The sequence below is a fragment of the Epinephelus lanceolatus genome, chromosome 18 (genome assembly GCF_041903045.1).
Source record: "Epinephelus lanceolatus isolate andai-2023 chromosome 18, ASM4190304v1, whole genome shotgun sequence".
In the NCBI taxonomy this organism is placed as follows: Eukaryota; Metazoa; Chordata; class Actinopteri; order Perciformes; family Serranidae; genus Epinephelus; species Epinephelus lanceolatus.
In genome coordinates this window covers 40110350-40128480 of record NC_135751.1, presented here as the reverse complement: position 1 = coordinate 40128480, position 18131 = coordinate 40110350, and the positions used below count along the sequence as shown (strand labels likewise).

The window sequence follows — 18131 nt, the reverse complement described above, 5'->3', positions numbered from 1 at the left end:
TGCAAACACACACCATCTTATCGTGCACGGCTTCTTTATATTATTGTTGACTGTTGTAATGTGGGATCATGGAATTAGACAAGTGAGTTTTCATTGTGCAAAAAGAAAGCGCTGGAGGGGGGGAGACGGGGGAGGAGGAGGAGGAGGGGAGAGGGAAATCGAATAGAAGGGTTTGTTGAGGACAATGGCTCAACTAAGCAAGGCCATCTGAGGTCTGTTTATTCTGTTCTTACCTCATGCTCCAACTACCCAATGTTTATCCATTCATTGCACTTCAGTAATTCAAGAAGAAGCATGGGCAAATCCAACACTCTGAGCACGTCCCTCCAATCTGAAGTTATGATGAAGTATGCACCCTTTCTGTAAACACAGGGCAGAGTGTTTCTTAACATGCTGTAACTCAGAGGTTCCAAAACTTCTTTAGTCTGATGAACCACACAAGTAGCCCGACATGTTCCGGATGTGTTTATTTCAATTGATTTCAAACTGGATTATGATTAACGCTTTTAATTATATAAGCATATTTATATTTTTTTCATATAATTAAAATGTTAGTGTTTAGGTTGGTTTTGTCAAGTTCACATTTCAACCATTTATACATTATTAATTTCAGCTTTTTATTTACTCTATTGATACATTAGCCTACATTTAGCTAACTATTTCAATTGTTTGTCCATTACTTTTAACAAACTGTTTTACGTCTTAATCCATTAGTTTTAGCTAGCAATTTTAATTGTTTATCCATTACTTTTAACAAACTATTTTAAGGCCTAATCCATTAGTTTTAGCTAGCTGTTTTAATTGTTTATCCATTACTTTTCACTAGGGATGGGCAGCACAAGCAAAAACCCTATTCGAAAATCATGGCAACTATTCGGCAATTTTTCAAATAATCGTTATCTAGAGTTATCTACAAGTTTACTGTACTGTTTGTCATCTACTCGCTTTCAAATGTCCGCCACGGACATTTACACAATGTCACGGATAAACATGAGTAAATGCATGAAAAAAAAAAACTTCACATATCACCTCTGATAATGGTTTATTCATTTAAAAACACATTGTGCACATTTAGCACACTATTTCATGTAGTTTTTATCTGCTGGAGGGGCGCCAAATAGAGAGTTGTCGCGCGACAGACGGGGGTTGTCGCGCTGCTCCCGCCGCTGTAATTGATTAACGGGGGGGGGGCGAGCTGCTACGGGACTCGCGCTGCAGACGTGTCGCGCCGCTGAGCCCGGCCGTACGGTCCCTCGCCGCCTCCTGCGTGCCTCGCTCTCAAATGACTGTGCATACTTGTTGTAGACTTGTGATACGCAAGCTTTGCCTCACAGAGTTTGCACTGCACCTCATTTTCGTTTATTTTGTCGAATTGTTCCACACAGAACTTTTTGATGACTGTAGTAGTCTCTGCATGTTTCTCCTGTTTGTAACTTTGTAAACTGTTTATCCACTACTTTTAGCTTACTAGCTAACAATAATAATGCTTATCCATTGCCTTTTCTCAACTGTCAGCTGTTTATTCATTAGTCTTAGCTAACTATTTTAACTGTTTATCTTACTTTTAGCTAATTGTGTTGTTTATCTGTGTTTTTAGCTACCTATCAACTGATCATTTATTTGTAGTTAACTTTTTTAACAGCATATCTACTTCTTTCACCTAATTAACTGTTTTTCTGTTAATCTTTTTTAACTTTTTAAACTTATTATCTACTACTTTTAGCTAATAACTTTATATCCATTACTTATAGCTAACTATTTTAATCACTTTAGCTAACTATCAACTGTTAAATTTCAACTAAGTCGGCTATTTCAACCATCTGTATCAGTATACTATACTTTAAGCTAACTATTTCAACCGCATTTCATTTTTAGCTAACTACTTCAGGCACTTATCCATTAATGTTAGCTCTATAGTTTACTTTAAGACAGCTATTTTAGCATTAATAATCAACTTTACTTTTAGCTACTTCACTGTTTATACTTTTACCGACTATTCAATCATTTATCCATATATAAGATATAACCACAACTACTATTAATAGTTAAATAACGTCATAATTCTTCTAACTGTTTGTCTTGAACCTCTCTGCTCACTTGTTAATTGTGCAGTCTCAGTTGCAACACACCTGGTGTTCAGGTGTCAGCTGACTCCATGTGGATTTAGATAAAAAAAATCAAATCTGGTCATTTCTCTCACAGTTTGGAATCACTGCTAAATCTTTCCTTTTTTTAAAACTGTAGCATCAAACATGTTTAGCCTTCCTGAGTGAGACTTCGCTGTGTGGAGTATGTGGAAGAGTTTAATTTGGAGCCAAGTAAGAGTTCCTTGATGATGGATCCTGACGATGGGAAGTAGTGTGGGTGGAAAGAATGAGTCATCCATCATCTGTCCATTGCATTCGGCTGCAGCCGTTGGTGCAGAGCAGAGTTGAGCCCTATCTCACATCGCTGAAGGAGCGGTGATGTCAGAGCTGTCACTGTTCTACTCTCTCATCAGCACCCACTCACAAAGCTCTTGGTATTTGTGTAATCAGGGCAGGCTGAAACACAATAATAGCACTGAGTGGCATGTATTGTCTTCATTTACCCCCCTCTGTCTCTGTATTGTTGGCCATATGTTGGCCCTATTTTCTAATAATTTTTTCCTCAACTGCCAATCTATTTTTAGCTGTTTTCTGGCAGGAAGCTCACATATAACTATGCCAAAAAGTTGGACTGAATGAACGATGAAAATTAACTTGTGTTTCCAAACATCCATCATCAACAGATTTGTTCCCGTCTCAAATTTCCTCCATAACACGCAGGGAAAGTTCGTTCCACTCTCGCTCTGTGTGTGTTCGTCTTATCCTGGTGATAAGTTGAGCAGAGTTTTGTTTCTTTGTCAGAACAACACAGCCCTAATGTGCTGTGTACATGACAGCCCTCATGAATGACTCAGACTGTAACATCTGAAGAAATTACCACCCACATGCTTTTGCTGAAAATGACGCAGATGTGCTCTTAAGCAACTTTTTTCTCTTCATGTTGTTCATGGAATTGATAAAAAATTTAGCTGCTGAATCCAGTTCTGTGAAGTGAGTGAGTCATCATTGGATAAATTACAAAGGTTACATAACTACTGTACTTTCTCAGCATATGTTTACCCTTTCTATCAACTGACTTCTTGGTATTTTATTAGCAATCCTAAACATGGATATGAGCAAACCTATATGTCTGGATAAACTGATATTGTGCTACACATTTGAGTCAAAAGATCTGGGGTTTATCGTCCTGCTAAAGATATGTCATTTATCTTTTGTGATGTTATTTTAAAACCTACCTTGAAATAACTGTTTACAGTAGAGCTTTCAATATTTGCATATCGAACATGTAATTTGATGCCCAGAGTCATGGCTAAGGACGAGTTGTTTTGATGTTGTCTTGGAATACAGTGTCTTGATTATTGAAGCTATGCTGCCCTCTTGTGGTGAATTACACTACATCTTTTCATCTGCACCAGATGTGATAACATGTATTGATGCCTCATGCTATCTACGTAAGTAGAATACTGTGACAAAGCATTGACCGCCTTTATTTAAAAAATAACATTTGATCAGTCATGTACCATTACCAAGATTACAGTTTACAACGGCATGACAAAATATTACATCATGTCCTCTGATGTCTATTCTAATGTCTTCTAAAGTCTTTAGATGTTAGATGAATACCTTAGAAGCTTAAATATACCACATGAACATACGGTGACAGACTGTTTTACCAGTCACCAGAGGAAAATGTTGGAATTGTGCATCTCTTCAAACCACGGATACATTTGTAAGTTTTATACGAATCATATCAGTGTTTCTAAAGTGACGCAGTGTATGAGCTGACTTTGTCATCAGGAGGTGGAGGGAGGATGGATGGTGGAAGGAGTGATGCCTGCCAAGCTGCAGACCTCTGTTTGCAACAAACAACAAAATTGGTTGTTTATTAGTGACTCATTGCTACAGTTTCAGCAACTTTATAGTCACCAAACGTGAGTGTTTTTTAGTGACTCGTTGCTGTGTTTCCAGCTGGGAAAGAGCCATGTTTTTTTTACCAAGACATCGCTGCTTTTACAGCTGAAATAGTGCCACAAAAAGTGGTTGTTTTTTTACCGTGACATCACTTGTTGTTTATTAGTGAATCCAGCAACTTTTAATCACCAAACATCTGCGTTTTTTAGCAACCTGTCACTCTTTTTCCACTGGAGATAGAGCCATGGAAAGCAGTTGTCAGTGGCTTCTCCAGCTGTGATTGTGCCACCAAAAGCCGTTATTTTTGCAAGATCGTTCCTTACCATGACCAACTGGTTTTTGTGCCTAAACCTAACCACACTTTACCCAAGTGTAATAACGTCCAAATGTAACATATCTGTGGTTTGCAGAAACATACGGTGCCAACATGTATTCTGGTGACTGGGTTGTATTACATAATGCTGTACAAATACAATAGACGTCTTCTACCCCACTCCAACACCTTAACTAACCACCCCATTCTCCCACTTCCACCAGTGGTGAAAGACGTACTCAGATCCTTTTACTTTACTAAAAGTACCAATACAGCAGTGAAAAACTACGGCATCACAGATACAAGTCAAGTCAAGTTCAAAATCCCACTTCAGCAAAATTATTATCATCAAAAAGTAGGTATTATAATATATATAATAAAAGGTATTGTATCAAAAGTAAAAAGTATAGTAAAAGTAAAATCAAAAGTACTTGTTCCAGAAAGAAAATGACCCCAGTAACTGACATATGACATCTTTAGATTGTTCATAATGATGCATCAATGATGATGTTTTAGCTTTTCAAGGTGGAGGAAGTTTAAACTACTTTACATACAGCTACAGTAGTATGAAGGGTCATGAGATAAATCTGAGGGTGGTGTGATGATGAATGGAGTTGGAAAGAAGAAAAAACAAAGTCCTCATGTACAAATTTTAATTCACATTTGGAATCTAATCTTTCTTTGAGTATGAAATATTGGAGGATTTTATCTCTTTGGGCCTTTTGTAAGAGGCCCTGTGGCTATTTTTGTAAGAAGTCACAATCACAATGCATTGTGTTTTATTAGCTCAGATGTTTTGTTTTAAAGTGAAATCTATGAATATCTTTTATCTCAAATTTGTTGTAACTCAGAGTGATGAGGCTGATGTGTCCTCACAGATCACACTGGGAGGTGTTGAAGACGTACAGTGTGTCCGACTCTAAATGCTGATGCTCAAATTGTCATAACAGCTCAAACGTAGGCCTTGGCTGTGTCTTCTGTCCGTGGGCTGTTGAGAACTGTAGCCAATTAACACTGGGAGATCCGAGCCAGGAAGGGCAGAGTGAAAGTCCTTCCTCCCTTGGCAGAGCCACTTGGCCTGACAGATGGTACTTAGACGGGCTAAGCTCTGTGCTCCTGTCTGCGGAGATTAGAAACCAAGCTCTCTCTCGTAAATGTGATGACAGATCAACTAAGTTTTCGTGAACTTTTTTTGATGCCCTCATTACTGAGTATTTCATGTTTAAATTTGGCATGACACAGTCTAGTCTAGTCAGTTATCAGGCTTATCCCCTGCCACTTAAGTTTACAATCTGTTTTTTTTTTTATCAATCCTGGAGGGTGCCAAAACAAGGACTGTATGTTTCATGTAGCATGGGGAAGCAATCTCTAGTACTACTTTTAGGACCTTTTAAATTAACAATGAACTGAAAGTGCTTTTGTTGACTAATCCTAAAACGGTAGTCTGGACAGGAACCCGAAGTTCTGGTGTCAAGGTGCTGCCCTTTAGTCGCCCGCCATCCTCCCCTCCTACCTCCTTCTAAGCCTATGCCTACTTCTGAGCCGGGGCTCAGCCTTGGAGATAGGGTGAGGAGCTAGGACATCCGGAGGGAGCTCGGAGTAGAGCTCCTTTGTGTTGAAAGGGGTCCGATGAGGTGGTTCGGGCATCTGATCAGGATTCTCCTGGGTGCTAGAAGTGTTACGAACAACAGGTAGGAGGCCCCGGGGCGGACCCAGAACACGCTGGTGGGATTATACAGCTCATCTGGCCTGGGAACGCCTCAGGGTCCTCCAGGAGGAGCTGGAAAGTGTTGCTGGGGAGAGGGACGTCTGGAGTACTATGCTCAGCCTATCGCCCTTGCAACCCAGCCCCGGATAAACGGATGAAAATGGATGGATGGATGGATGGATGGATGGTACAAAACAATGGTGATTTGTGGAAATAATCTTGTTGAACAAATTAGACTTCACTTATTGCTACAGGGCTTTTCTTTTCTTAATTTATTCAAAACCCAAAACAAAAGATCGGTTGGAATTTTGCAGTGGGAGCTCATAAAGGATGAAACGTACAAAATGACATCATCATTACATCATCGTATGCCAATTAAACCACCCATAAACAGTGTGACTACGGTAAAATAGCTGGTGTACATAACTCAGCTGACAGAGATTAAAAGACAAAATGATTACAGTGATACTTTCGCTTTATTTAGTGCTGAATAAACCTGATTTAAAGATATCAAAAAGGTATTTTTGACACAGATACAAAGCAGCATTAGAAGAGCCAGGAAGCATTAAAGCCGGAACTACATTCAGGGTTTTGATTACACTGATTAATCTGGGATTTGTGCAGCTCTAGCATTGCATATCATTGATACTCTATTTGTAGTGCTGAAGACATCAGGATGATCAATATCAGTTTGATGGCTTCCCGTTGATCAGGCCGGACTCCCAGCGCTGCCACAGAGGAGCCTTCTGACCTCCTGCTCTGTGAACCTTTGGCTCCTGCTGTGAGATGAGACAGAGAATAGAGCAGGATTAGTGAGAGATTAGCTCCCCTCTCTTGATCCTCTGAATTTGAGATCCATTTCAGATCTAATCCAAGCATTTGTATAACAAAAAGTATTGGGAAAATCTTTGATTTAATGTCTTTATTTTAGCCACTTTAGATTCAATACCCCATCGGCTACAATTACAATAACATATTCCAACTCTTTATGAGTGCTTTCTTAGGGATTTCACAATAATACATAACAATGGAAACTGTGAGATGCCAAGAAGAGTAATTTTTTTTTTATCATAATCCATCCTGTAGTGTTCCCCTGAATTAGCAATGATTTAACATGATAGCACACAGTGTTCTCACAAGTGTTGCACAATAAACACAGGTCTGAAATACGGATGGGAAAAACAAGACCGAAGCTATTTATAGTAATCAGACCTGGCACATCACCTGTGTCTGCTCAGATTTCATCTGGTCTTTCTTGGAGGGTGGCGGCCAAACCCGTTCCAGTTTCCCCCTGGACAGTTTCCTGACGTCTAAAGGACAGAAAGGAAAAAAAAGGAGCAGGATAATTTGAAGGGATTTGACTTCAGGCAGCAGTTTTCCATTAAACAATTAAGGATTTCACAGATTTAACCAGACTAATCCTGTTTTGTTTGTCTGCTCTAACGTAAGCACCAAACATTAGCATATTTGGCTAACTAGCTTACTACCCACAGTAGGGGAGTTACTTCCAAAGCTAGCAGCATTTTACACTACAGTATTCTCTGGGGTTACACTTTATGTATAGAAAAATAAAACAAAACAAAACAAGCACAAGTCTAATTGGCAGTTCCCAGATAGAACCAAAAAATAGCAGGTTTTCCTTGACATGAAGTGTGAACCATGACGACATTAATGGGCATGTCATATCCTACAGGTTAGAAAGAGAGGATGTAGAGAGCAACAACACTGAAGCCAGGAAAAAAAGTGTGCAGAGGTCGGCTGAAGAAACCCAATGCATGGTGACAATTTGGTCATCTCTTGAGTTTCAGGAAAAGCTAAAAGGTAGCACAAGAAAGAGTAAGGCCCTGATCACACAAGAAGCATTTTAGCAGCTGGAGGCACCTTTTTGTAATTGTTTTTAATGAGCATGAAGCTTTTTGCCCCTGGTTTTTGCGTTGTGACGTGTCTTGTGTTTCTGCGCTTTAGGCACTGGGCGTTATTGCTCAGCGATATTCGTGCTGAATGTTGGCAATGCAGGATGTGATGCACGGGGAAAACAAGATTGCTTTCTAATAAATATCTCGAAATATGATGCTATTGGTACATTTTCCATTTTTTTTTTTTGTTCCTTGCCTGTCTCCTAACTCACTGCCAGCCAGGCAGCCTCTGTCACGTGGGGCAGTTTGTATTTTCATGGTAAGGATCATATCATGTGAATGTTTTATTCCGCCATTCGCTTGCATCAAATGGAAGTGAACAGGAGGCAAATATTCCAACACACTTTTATATCTAAATACCAGAAAACAAAACAACATAGGCTATTTGACCACCCCCAAAACAACATACCTTCCTAATGGGCGCAGTTTTAAACATGTCATTACCATCATGAAATGGTAGCAGTTACACTGCAAAAGTTCGGGTTAGGTTTAGGCAGCAAAACTCAGTGGTTAGGTTTAAAAAACAACAACACATGATTTGGTTTAGAAAACTATGCAGTGTTGAAAGAAGTCAATGTTGACTTCGGGGCATGACAATGGTCTCCTGGGTAAAAGTCCTGTACTTGGCTGAACCATCCACCACCGACTTCTTTAAGGTTGATACAACATTACTCAGACTTATAGCTTTTCTACTACATCACCTCACTTCCTCCTCTGCTCTTGTAATAATTACTATGGCCTGTACATTGTAATTATTACACGGCTGTACAGTAAACGAAAGTATGAGTGATAAGCTAATTCAAGTTGACCTATATGGCCATTTTTTTTCGGAGAGAGCGGTCTGAATATTCACTGAAGTTAATTTTACGCATGTGTGACAGTGCCCTAAAGCTTGACAGGCATAGCAACAGTAACTAAGGTGGGTGGGGCATATCGTATGGTCAGTTTCAGCCTCTGTTTAATTGTCTTAGCAGTGCATTTAGCATGGTAAAACTTTAAGAAATGGGCGCTGCTTTGACATGAAGAAGGCTTTGATGTGACGTGATTTCAAACCTTGTTGTTATTCACTGTGTGTTTGACTCTATGAGGGTCACATTATGGAATGTCCTGTGGGATATCACAGTGTATCTGGGTTATACATTCTCATACAGTGTTGTGTCATGGCTGGTTAGGATAACACATAACAGCTTATTTGACCTTAAGAATGAGTCATTTCCTCCAGTTTAGCCCAGTTTTACCCCCAGACATATTATGTTGCTGTCACATGTAGCCTCATCATCTTCACCTTGGCTCACCCCCACACGTCATTATCCAGGCACTGTCGCTGAAAATATAACATGCTGCTACATAATGACACACTCCCTGGCTGGCTGAGCTGTTATGTCTGCCATCCATGCTCTCCTGCTGTGCAACAGCAGACGATAAAAAATGCACACAAACTATACTTTCAGTGAGACCTATCAACTGTCTGAAGTCATTTGTATTTACACAACACCATAAGCGAACCCAGACTGCCCCCGGCTCAAGCTGGAGTGCAGATAGTAGCCTTCATGTTGTCACTCAGCCCACTGGCATCTGCTGACTCAGATCAGGTCGCTGCTTGAGTGATGCGGTCTTAACCGCTTGTGACAGGGTTGACACTAAGTTGTCGATAAGACTCCTTGGATAACACTATGTGATGCTAATGCAGAGAGGCATTCATTAAAGTGCTCAGACTGACTGTCAGAAAGCTGCGATGTGCGATGAATAAAGATCTAAGCGACTCTTATTAGACATACTCATATTTACTAGATGCAGCTTAATAACCTGATTGAAATAATCCATAATGTTTTCATATTTTCCATTTATTTTTTCATAGCCTTGACAAAATGTGTCCCTGACGCAGACCAAAGGAAGACAACTCTAAGTCTGAAAGCACCCTGAAATGCAGTCTTGTGGGTTTGGCGCTGATGATTTCAGAGCTGTTTCTGGTTAAACAAAAAGGATTTTACTCTTTAACTCTGTAGGGATCCTTTCCATAAGTTGTCACCAACTTAAAATAACAATTGGAGCCTGTCAGTGGCAAACATGTGACAGTGCGCTCTAGGTGTATGGTAGCATTGGCCACCACTGTGTGAACTGGTGAATGTGGCATGTGGTCAGTGGTAAAGAACTTAAGCTGTGTTTCCACCAAGCAATACGATACAGTACAGTTCAGTTTGGTGCGTGTTTTTTTCTGTTTCCACAGTGAAAAGTTGTGGATGGTACCAACGGAGGCGTTCCTTAGCGTCCCCATGTTTGGTCCCCCCTCTGTTGGGGTACCTAGCACACAGATCTGGTACTAAAAGGTGGAGCTGTGAACACTGCAGTCTGATTGGTCAGTAGAGGACGGTCACTCTGCTCAGGGCTGAGTTGTGTCTGGTTTTGAGGCTCATGTAACCACTGTTCATACTGTGGAGAGTTTTATTAGTAAACTGTGACTATAAAATGAAAGGATGTTTTGCTGCCTCTCACAGCAGCTGGAGTCTGAGAAAAAATAACTTCATTCACTGGGCCGACTGCCGGCAACTTTTAAGGTGGAACGTTAACTTGTAATGTTAGTGAATTTTTGAATATCCCATGGAGAGAGATTCAAGATTCAATTCAAGATTCAAGATTCATCCCATCTCTCTCCAATATCCCATGGAGAGAGACTCTTACTGCAGCCTGTTTTATTTTGTTCTGAAAATGTTGGCATGCAGCCTCGTTCTGTGGACGATAAACCAGGTGCAGACTGATAAAGGAGGAAATACAGTGAGTGCTGGACGGAGCAGTGAGTGACAACAACCCCGCCCACATTTGCCGTGGTCGGAAGACAAGAAAGCTGCTATACAAGTCCACACGTCCATTTATCAGGTTGGAAAATACCCAACAATTTAGCCTCTGTGGTGCATATGGTCACAGGTAATACAAATACTCATCATCAGTGGTGGAACAAGTCCTCAGATCTACTTAAGTTAAAGTCGCAATGCAACAATGTAAATATACCGTAGTAAAAGTACAGAGAGAGGAACAAAAGTATATTTATTTTTGATGCATAAGTAAAAATAAAAGTGCTTTATTTGGAAAATGATATGCTCTTTGAGTGGTAAATTATACGTACAGTATATTAGACAAATGATACACTACTGATTCTTTAAATGTTTGCCTCTGAAATGTAGTGGAGTAGAAATATAAAGTGGCTTAAAATGGAAATACTCAAGTAAAATGCAAGTGCCTCAGAATTGTACTTAGGAGAAGTGCTTGAGTAAATACTCAGAGACCATGCAGACTGACCTGATTCGAGCGTTGGGTTGAATCGAGACTTATCTCCATCTTCACTGTTCTGCCTGTTCTCTCCGTACAGAGTGCATCTCTGTCTGCGCAGCTCCTCCTCTCTTTCTTTGGCCTCCCGGATGTCCTTCTCTACCTCTGGCTGCAGAGCCAGCGCTGGACGTAACTTGAAGAAGGGGTTTTGTTTGAGGATTGGAGATTCTATCCCCAGGTTTCCCTCCCTAGATTTGCTCCTGGTCTCCACAGCTGGCATAGAGACATCTGTGTTTATTGAGTCCATGCTTTTGTAGGGGCGTGTGTGTTTGTCTTGTTTTGCATAGGGGGCTAAACGTGTTTTGTCTCGAGAACCACCTGTTGGGCTCCTCGATCTTAAGATTTCAGGACTTTTCTCAGTCTCTTTACACAGCCTGAGGGAATGTGTTCTGGAAACGGGGCAACTTTTGTGTGAAAGCAACTCCAGGCTTCGAGTGCGCTCCAACACAGAAGGGTAAACATGACCTTTCATCAGTGAGGCAGGGGGTTTCCGGTTTCTTGTTGGGCCCCCCGTGTTATCCTGCTGGAAAGCCTCAAACAGCAGTTTGGTCTCCTTTAACTGACGGACTTCCCCTTTGCTGTACCCCCCTGGGATCTTCCCCTGGTTGACCAGCACCAGCTCTCTCTGAATCTCCTGACTTATCTCCTTCTTCATCTTCTGCTCGGAGAACTGCCAGTCAGTGCGCTGGTCTGGGTCGTCCTTAGAGGAAAGTGGCTCAAGCAAGATGTTGGTTTTAAAGGGAATCTCTAGCACATCTGGATTATCTGCGAGGTTGAAGACACCACCGGTTCTCTGCAGGCTCTGAATCGCCTGGGCTTCCTCGTGGATCTGCCTCTCCATGGAGGTCTCAGCGACTGAGAATCTGTGGCAGGTGGACACAAGGTGAGATGATGTTTGACGAGGGTCAATTGGAAGCAGATCTTCTGGTACACAGCTGTCTCTTTGATCACCATCAGAGTCTCCGCCCTCTGCTGCGGCAATTGCGTGATGCTCTGACTCTACGGGAAATGTAGACGAAGATTTTGTTTCAGCGTCCTTACTCTCATTCTTTTCATTCTCTTCCTTCTTCAGGTTCATCTTTGCTCCTTTATCCTCAGCACTGTGAATTCTACTCTCTTCCCTCCCATCCCCACCTGTCAGATCGGCCTCTCTTGCTTTCAGATCATCTACGTCAGTCCCAAGCATGCCCCTTGTCTCACCTCTTGTGTCTTCCTGTCGCAGCTGCACCAGTTGCAGGCGTTGAAGCAGTTCCGCACCTTGTTGGATATCAGTAGCTATTCTCCTGCTTCCATCCTCTTGCTCTTCGTTTGGAGCCATCTTTTCGTAGCCTTCAGAGATTGAGAGTTGGGACACTTGAGTTTCGATAGTTCCACTTTCTCTCCTCACCCAGTTATTCTTTGTCAGGGTGTAGTTCAAAGATCTGGTGTCAACATGCTCTTCATCATCATCATTGGACGCCTCTGTTGGGATCTCTGGTACCTGTGGCTGATTGGTTGCTGTGTCTGTCGTGTTTTGGCTGCATTCACAGAGCTCTGTTGGCCTGCAGGACTCAAAATCATCGTCACTCACATGGGGATTAGAAAGCTTTGGGGCATTTGTCTCCACATTGTCGTAGTCAACATCTTCTGTGGTTAGTTTTGAGTCTAGACGACCACAAATGTTGGATTTTGTTTTGTCTTCCTCTTTGTCAAAAAGCATCTCATTTTCAGAGTTTTCCTCATCGCCTGTAGGTTCCTGTTTTGGATATTGGTCACTCTCAGCTTCTGTGTTCCTCCAGTTCTTCTGCCCCTCATTCAAAATTGCAATATCCTCATGATTCTCATTTGACTCTTCGTCTCCAGTTGCGTTTTCCTGATTGTGTCTTCTGCATGGATCATAACATGCTTCCTCCATGGATGCTTGGTCTTGACGTTTTGATAGAGTGGAGTCCTGGTCTTTGGACAAAGATACAGTGTCCATAGACTCCTTGGATGCCTGCGCAGCACCTTCTATCACTTCATCCACGACCTTTTGTGCTGCCATTAAGTGCTTGTCACTGTGATGCCAGTCTAAGCCACTGGGATTAGCTTCAGCCTCTGTGGCGTCAGCTGCCCCTTCTGTAAGGGTCACAGTAGAATTATTCACCTCAGTATCTGTGCCGCCCTCTGCTGGCAGCAAAGGAGCCATGTAAGAAGGAGGAGGTGGGATGAAGACTTCATCTGCGCCTTCATCATCCATCACACTGTAGTACCTGGTGATCACTGCGGGGGCAGGGGGAGTGATTTCAGATTCATCTTGGGGCTTCTCACCACATGTCACCGATAGGCTCTCTGTGTGGTCTGTCACAGGGTGTGACTCCATCTTCATCCATAGACCACTGCCATCCTGTGAGACCAGACCTTGAGGGCTGGGTCTGGGATTTCTTGTTTCCATGGTTACGAGCTTATGAATCACTTAAGGGTGTTTCTTCTCTCCTCCCCTTTAAGGTCCTTTAAGTTAAAATATGAGACACAAGAAAAGTGTCACTGGCATTGATAATAAAAATCCTCTCTATCATTATAGTTTAATCATTATCATCTATTAATAAAAGTTGTAATGAAATACTGATGAGGACAGGTGATGAGCAGGTACCAAATTTGCTTTTACAAAACAGAACTCACTGTCAAGGACATATTTTTGAGCTGTGACATGATGGGCCCCTTTCTGTGCTGTATACTTTCATGTCCCACTTTTTGTGTGTGGTAATTTGATTAAACACAAATTAATTTAGGAATATGCAACATATATTCAATTAAATTCAATTAAATAGAACTTTTTTTTATCCCAAAGGAAATTCTTGTGCCAGAGAATGCTTCAAATTACACTAACAACAATTAACGTTCACAAACCAGCAACAACCAGAGCAACCAGTGGGTTCCCCTCGCTCAGGTCACACACTGGGCCTAGTTTTTGTAACAACAGAGTTTTAAATATCAGTCAAAACATACAAGATATAAAGTGTTCAAAGAGCAAAAAGCAAAAGCCAGTGCCTTACAGACTAACAACAGAAGTAAGATAAATAAAAGAGTTACCAAAAATGAACTACAATGGTGGAAAAACGCAGTTTGCGCCTGAATTTTTTTTTTTTTTTTATAATGTATATGATATTACAATGAGAGGTTACTAATGTCTTAAGTTAATATTTATTTTACTGTTAACAAATACTAATGCTATAATTGATGTTATTTTAACAGTTTTTAACAATATGCACACACATATTAAATTAAGTCTATGTTCATGGTTAATCATTTGTTTGTAAACCATCTATAAACATTATTTGGATCACCATGTAGGGTAGTAGTTTCAATACACAGTAATTACTAACCATTTAATAAGGTATTTTAATCAACAGTTGCAATTATATAGCAGTGTCCAAATGATGTTAATAGACAGTTTACAAACAATTCATTTACTATTACAAATACTTGACATAGTATAAAAAATGTTGTAATGTGTGCAACAATAAATAGTTAGAATAACATCAATTACAGCATAACTTATAACTAGTAAACATTCTTTATTATTATTTCATACTTAATAAAAGTTTAATTAACTATTGACCATTCATTAATGATGGCTATTACTGAAATTTTTTCTTAAAACCCATTTACGCAGTTTTCTCAAGGATTCCTACATTCACCAATGTTTTCTTATTTGTTTTTTTTCTTAGGTGAGAACAGAGTCGACACACACTCAAGAGCTCACTAACGCATATTTGAGGGCTGAAAAGTTTGTGCAAATTAATTGGTTATTGTGTTTTCTTCAATTCTACACTTGTGTAATATTATAGGATTTAAATAACATTTATATTTATATTATTTATAATATATTTTGCCTGATATAAGACAGGATTGTCAGTACACACTGTTTCCATCATTAATTTTATTTATTTTATTTATTTCACAGGGACAGTGCACAGCTGCTTAGCTGCGCCAGAGTTAGCTACAGTATAAGCTAATTTTCATCTGTAGTCCCTGGACATTATCATATAAAAAACACAATTACAAAACAGAACATATTTATGACACAACGGCTTCAGCAATAACAACAACACTGAGACACCACAACATCACTGTGTCCACTGTAACCGATTTCTTTGGGGAAGGGGCATTCGGTCTTTGATACCAATCACTAGAGACCAGTGGATCTAACGAAATGAATCTAATGTGTATGTTAGTCAACACACACACTGGTTTTGCTGGGATTTTAAGAGTGGAGCAGAGCAGAGTAAAACAAACTACCACGTTTGGTAACATTGAGGAGACGTGTTGATTTTGAACAGCCTCGATAGCAGCGTCTGTCTTGTCTATAGAGCTTGCTGTTGTTGTTACTACTGTTCATTGGTTGCAATGTACAAAGACATGGGATTCATCGTTATAAGAACTAAGGTGTGAACAATTCCGCAGTTTAAGAACATGTCATGATATTGAAGTAGACTTTTCTCAGTGCCTTTCTCGAAACAAAATTAATTAAAGAAAGCTATTCGCACATCCATCTGTCTCAGATGCAGGCACGTTGGAAACTATCACTTGAGTCATTGAACAAAAAAATCCTGCACACTGCTCCTGTTCAGCTTCACAGTTTATTAGTAACACTAATGTTTCGGTCCTCCTGGACCTTCGTCAAGACTGCTGCCACAACACTGAAGAAATACTTGGCAGCAGAGAAGTATACTGGATATTTAATCTGCAAACTCGATCTCCCAAAGGATTAAATGATGAGACACCACGGCATGTCATGCTCTAATGTATTTGGGATCTTAAGGGACCAATTTATATCACACGGCATAAGAGTTTACAATGTTGAACATTTGTAAATAGGCTTTATTGTGTAAGGAGCCTGAGGTTTTTCTTGTTCCCTTGTTCCTTGGTTTGTGGGGTAGGTGACATGTGGTGCACAGGCTGATGTCAGTTACTGAGAAACACACCCACACCTGTGCACACCTGTGAAATGGGTGGAGCAGTTTCTGTTTAAGCTCACTGTTGTTCACGGTGTTGAAGGTCCAGGAGGGCGTTAGTGTTCATAATAAATTGTGAAGCTAAACCTCAGAAGTGAAGCCGAGTGTTTACATCAGTGGATGTGTGTTTTGTCTGATCTTCTGCACACACACTAGGACGCAGGTGCATCTGCAGGTGACATGGTACACATGTTAATGCACCAACAAAGGCATCAAAGAATAAAACTGCAGGCTTGTAAACGTGGATGTAAACAATGCAGGTTTTTAAAGGAAGAGCAAGAAAAATGCTTGCAAATGTTTATGAGGACAGAAAAGCATTAAACACGTCTGTCAGGCCTCGAGGATACACAGTGTGTTTTGGTGGGTAAGACTCAATGTTATGTTACAAGAAAACTCCACAGGGCACCTTTAAGACCTTCACTTGGCAGTCGTGCTTTAATTATCTGTGTTCCCAAACAGTTTCTCAGTGACATGAACACAAACCAGTCGACATACAGTGAGCCTGCAGCTTCCACAGCCCCTGGACCCTGTTGGTTTAATCCAGCCTCACAGTTTCTCAAGATGTCTGTCACAAAGTCTGCTGCCTGAAGTCATCACGACTCTTTGGGGTGTGTCTGTGAATAATTGGGAGCTGCATCACTCTTCCTTTTATTTCCGCAGGGCGTACAGCTTCTGTGTTGTTTTGGTGACTTTTCTCCCCCGCTGTGACCTAGCACAGTCAATTCTGCTGACAAAGGGAAAGAGTAATCGGCTTTGCTCTGTCTGTTTTGGCACGCACACTGTGTACGGTATCTGCCAGCCCGGCCGGCCCCAGAGCCTCTCATCATCTCACCAGTTCGCCTGTCGAGAATTACGCTTTCCCATCATTCTGTCTGGTATAACAGACCTGAACTCATCAGGATAATGCCTGTTATCCGTGAGCCGCAGTGACTTGTACTGTTACTGTGATCAGACCTGGAACAACTATTCCTCTTTGACTGGTGTATTTACACTGACGCATTACACTGTGACACACTGTGATTGAATAGTTTATCACAACAAGTTCTCCTTAATGTGAAAATTATCCAGGTATTATCTGTTTCCTGAGCTGCAGGTTTAAATCTATGAGTCTATATTTACACCTGCATTCAGGAGCTTAATGCCAGCCACACCGCATTTCAGGATTACCAACAGCAGCAGCAGCACACTGTATATAAAGCTCAAGCAACAGGACATATTAATGCGCCTTAATGAGCTTAACCTGTTTATTCCATCCTCCTTTCAAGGAACATTTTCTATGCCGTTGTTAAACAGAAGGTTTATATAGATTATTTAAAATGCTATTTGAAAGGAGTCAAATACTTTTGAGTGACATGCAGTTTTATGATTCCATTATCCAATATTTAAGCACAGACGTGGTGCTGGCTGTGCGCTAGTACAACTTCAAACACTGTGTCATTAGTATGATTTATTTAACTATATTTTTAACTCGCTGTCAGCAGATAAAGCTCTGCTGTTACTATCAGGGAGATAAAGAGGTCATAGAAAAGCAAACAAAGGTAAACATGTGTAAAAAAGTCAGAGACCCACCTGACCACAGCGCTGCTGTCATGTCCTGTGCGTGATAGTACGAAGCGCAATGGAAATATGAACGATGCAGCTGATCTTCTTAGCACTTGTACCTTCCTGTCCTCTGTGTCATGTGAGCAAACAAAATCCTCTTCTACAGGGCGCTGTTCAGATGACCCACAGCAGCATCGTAGTGATACAACGGGATCTGCTTCAGTGTGTGACATGACAGAGGTGAATGGGCTGTTGGAAAGTGATGGAGAATATAATGTCATGATGGAAACCGAGGTGTGTAAGGAGTGTGACAGTCTCATACTGTTGTATAAACATCTACACACTATTAAACAA

The 18131-nt window shown here is 40.8% G+C and overlaps 2 protein-coding genes across 3 annotated transcripts in view; one reads left to right on the top strand and one right to left on the bottom strand.

Annotated features, from left to right (window-relative positions):
* Nucleotides 1–18131, top strand: part of plppr2a (phospholipid phosphatase related 2a) — a 186440-nt gene that overhangs the window by 11943 nt on the left and 156366 nt on the right. The gene's annotated exons all lie outside the window — the stretch shown is intronic.
* On the bottom strand, nt 6321–18040 carry LOC144458576 (uncharacterized). Of its 2 annotated transcripts, none has more exons than XM_078161078.1 (4): nt 17805–18040; nt 11230–13728; nt 7244–7329; nt 6321–6798 (listed from the first exon to the last, which is right to left on the bottom strand). In XM_078161078.1, the coding sequence occupies exons 2-4, from the start codon at nt 13670–13672 to the stop codon at nt 6706–6708; spliced, it is 2622 nt and encodes an 873-aa protein (XP_078017204.1). In that variant the 5' UTR covers nt 13673–13728; nt 17805–18040; the 3' UTR covers nt 6321–6705. The 2 variants fall into 2 exon arrangements, with proteins under 2 accessions (XP_078017204.1, XP_078017205.1); XM_078161079.1 differs by having other exon boundaries at nt 6321–6795.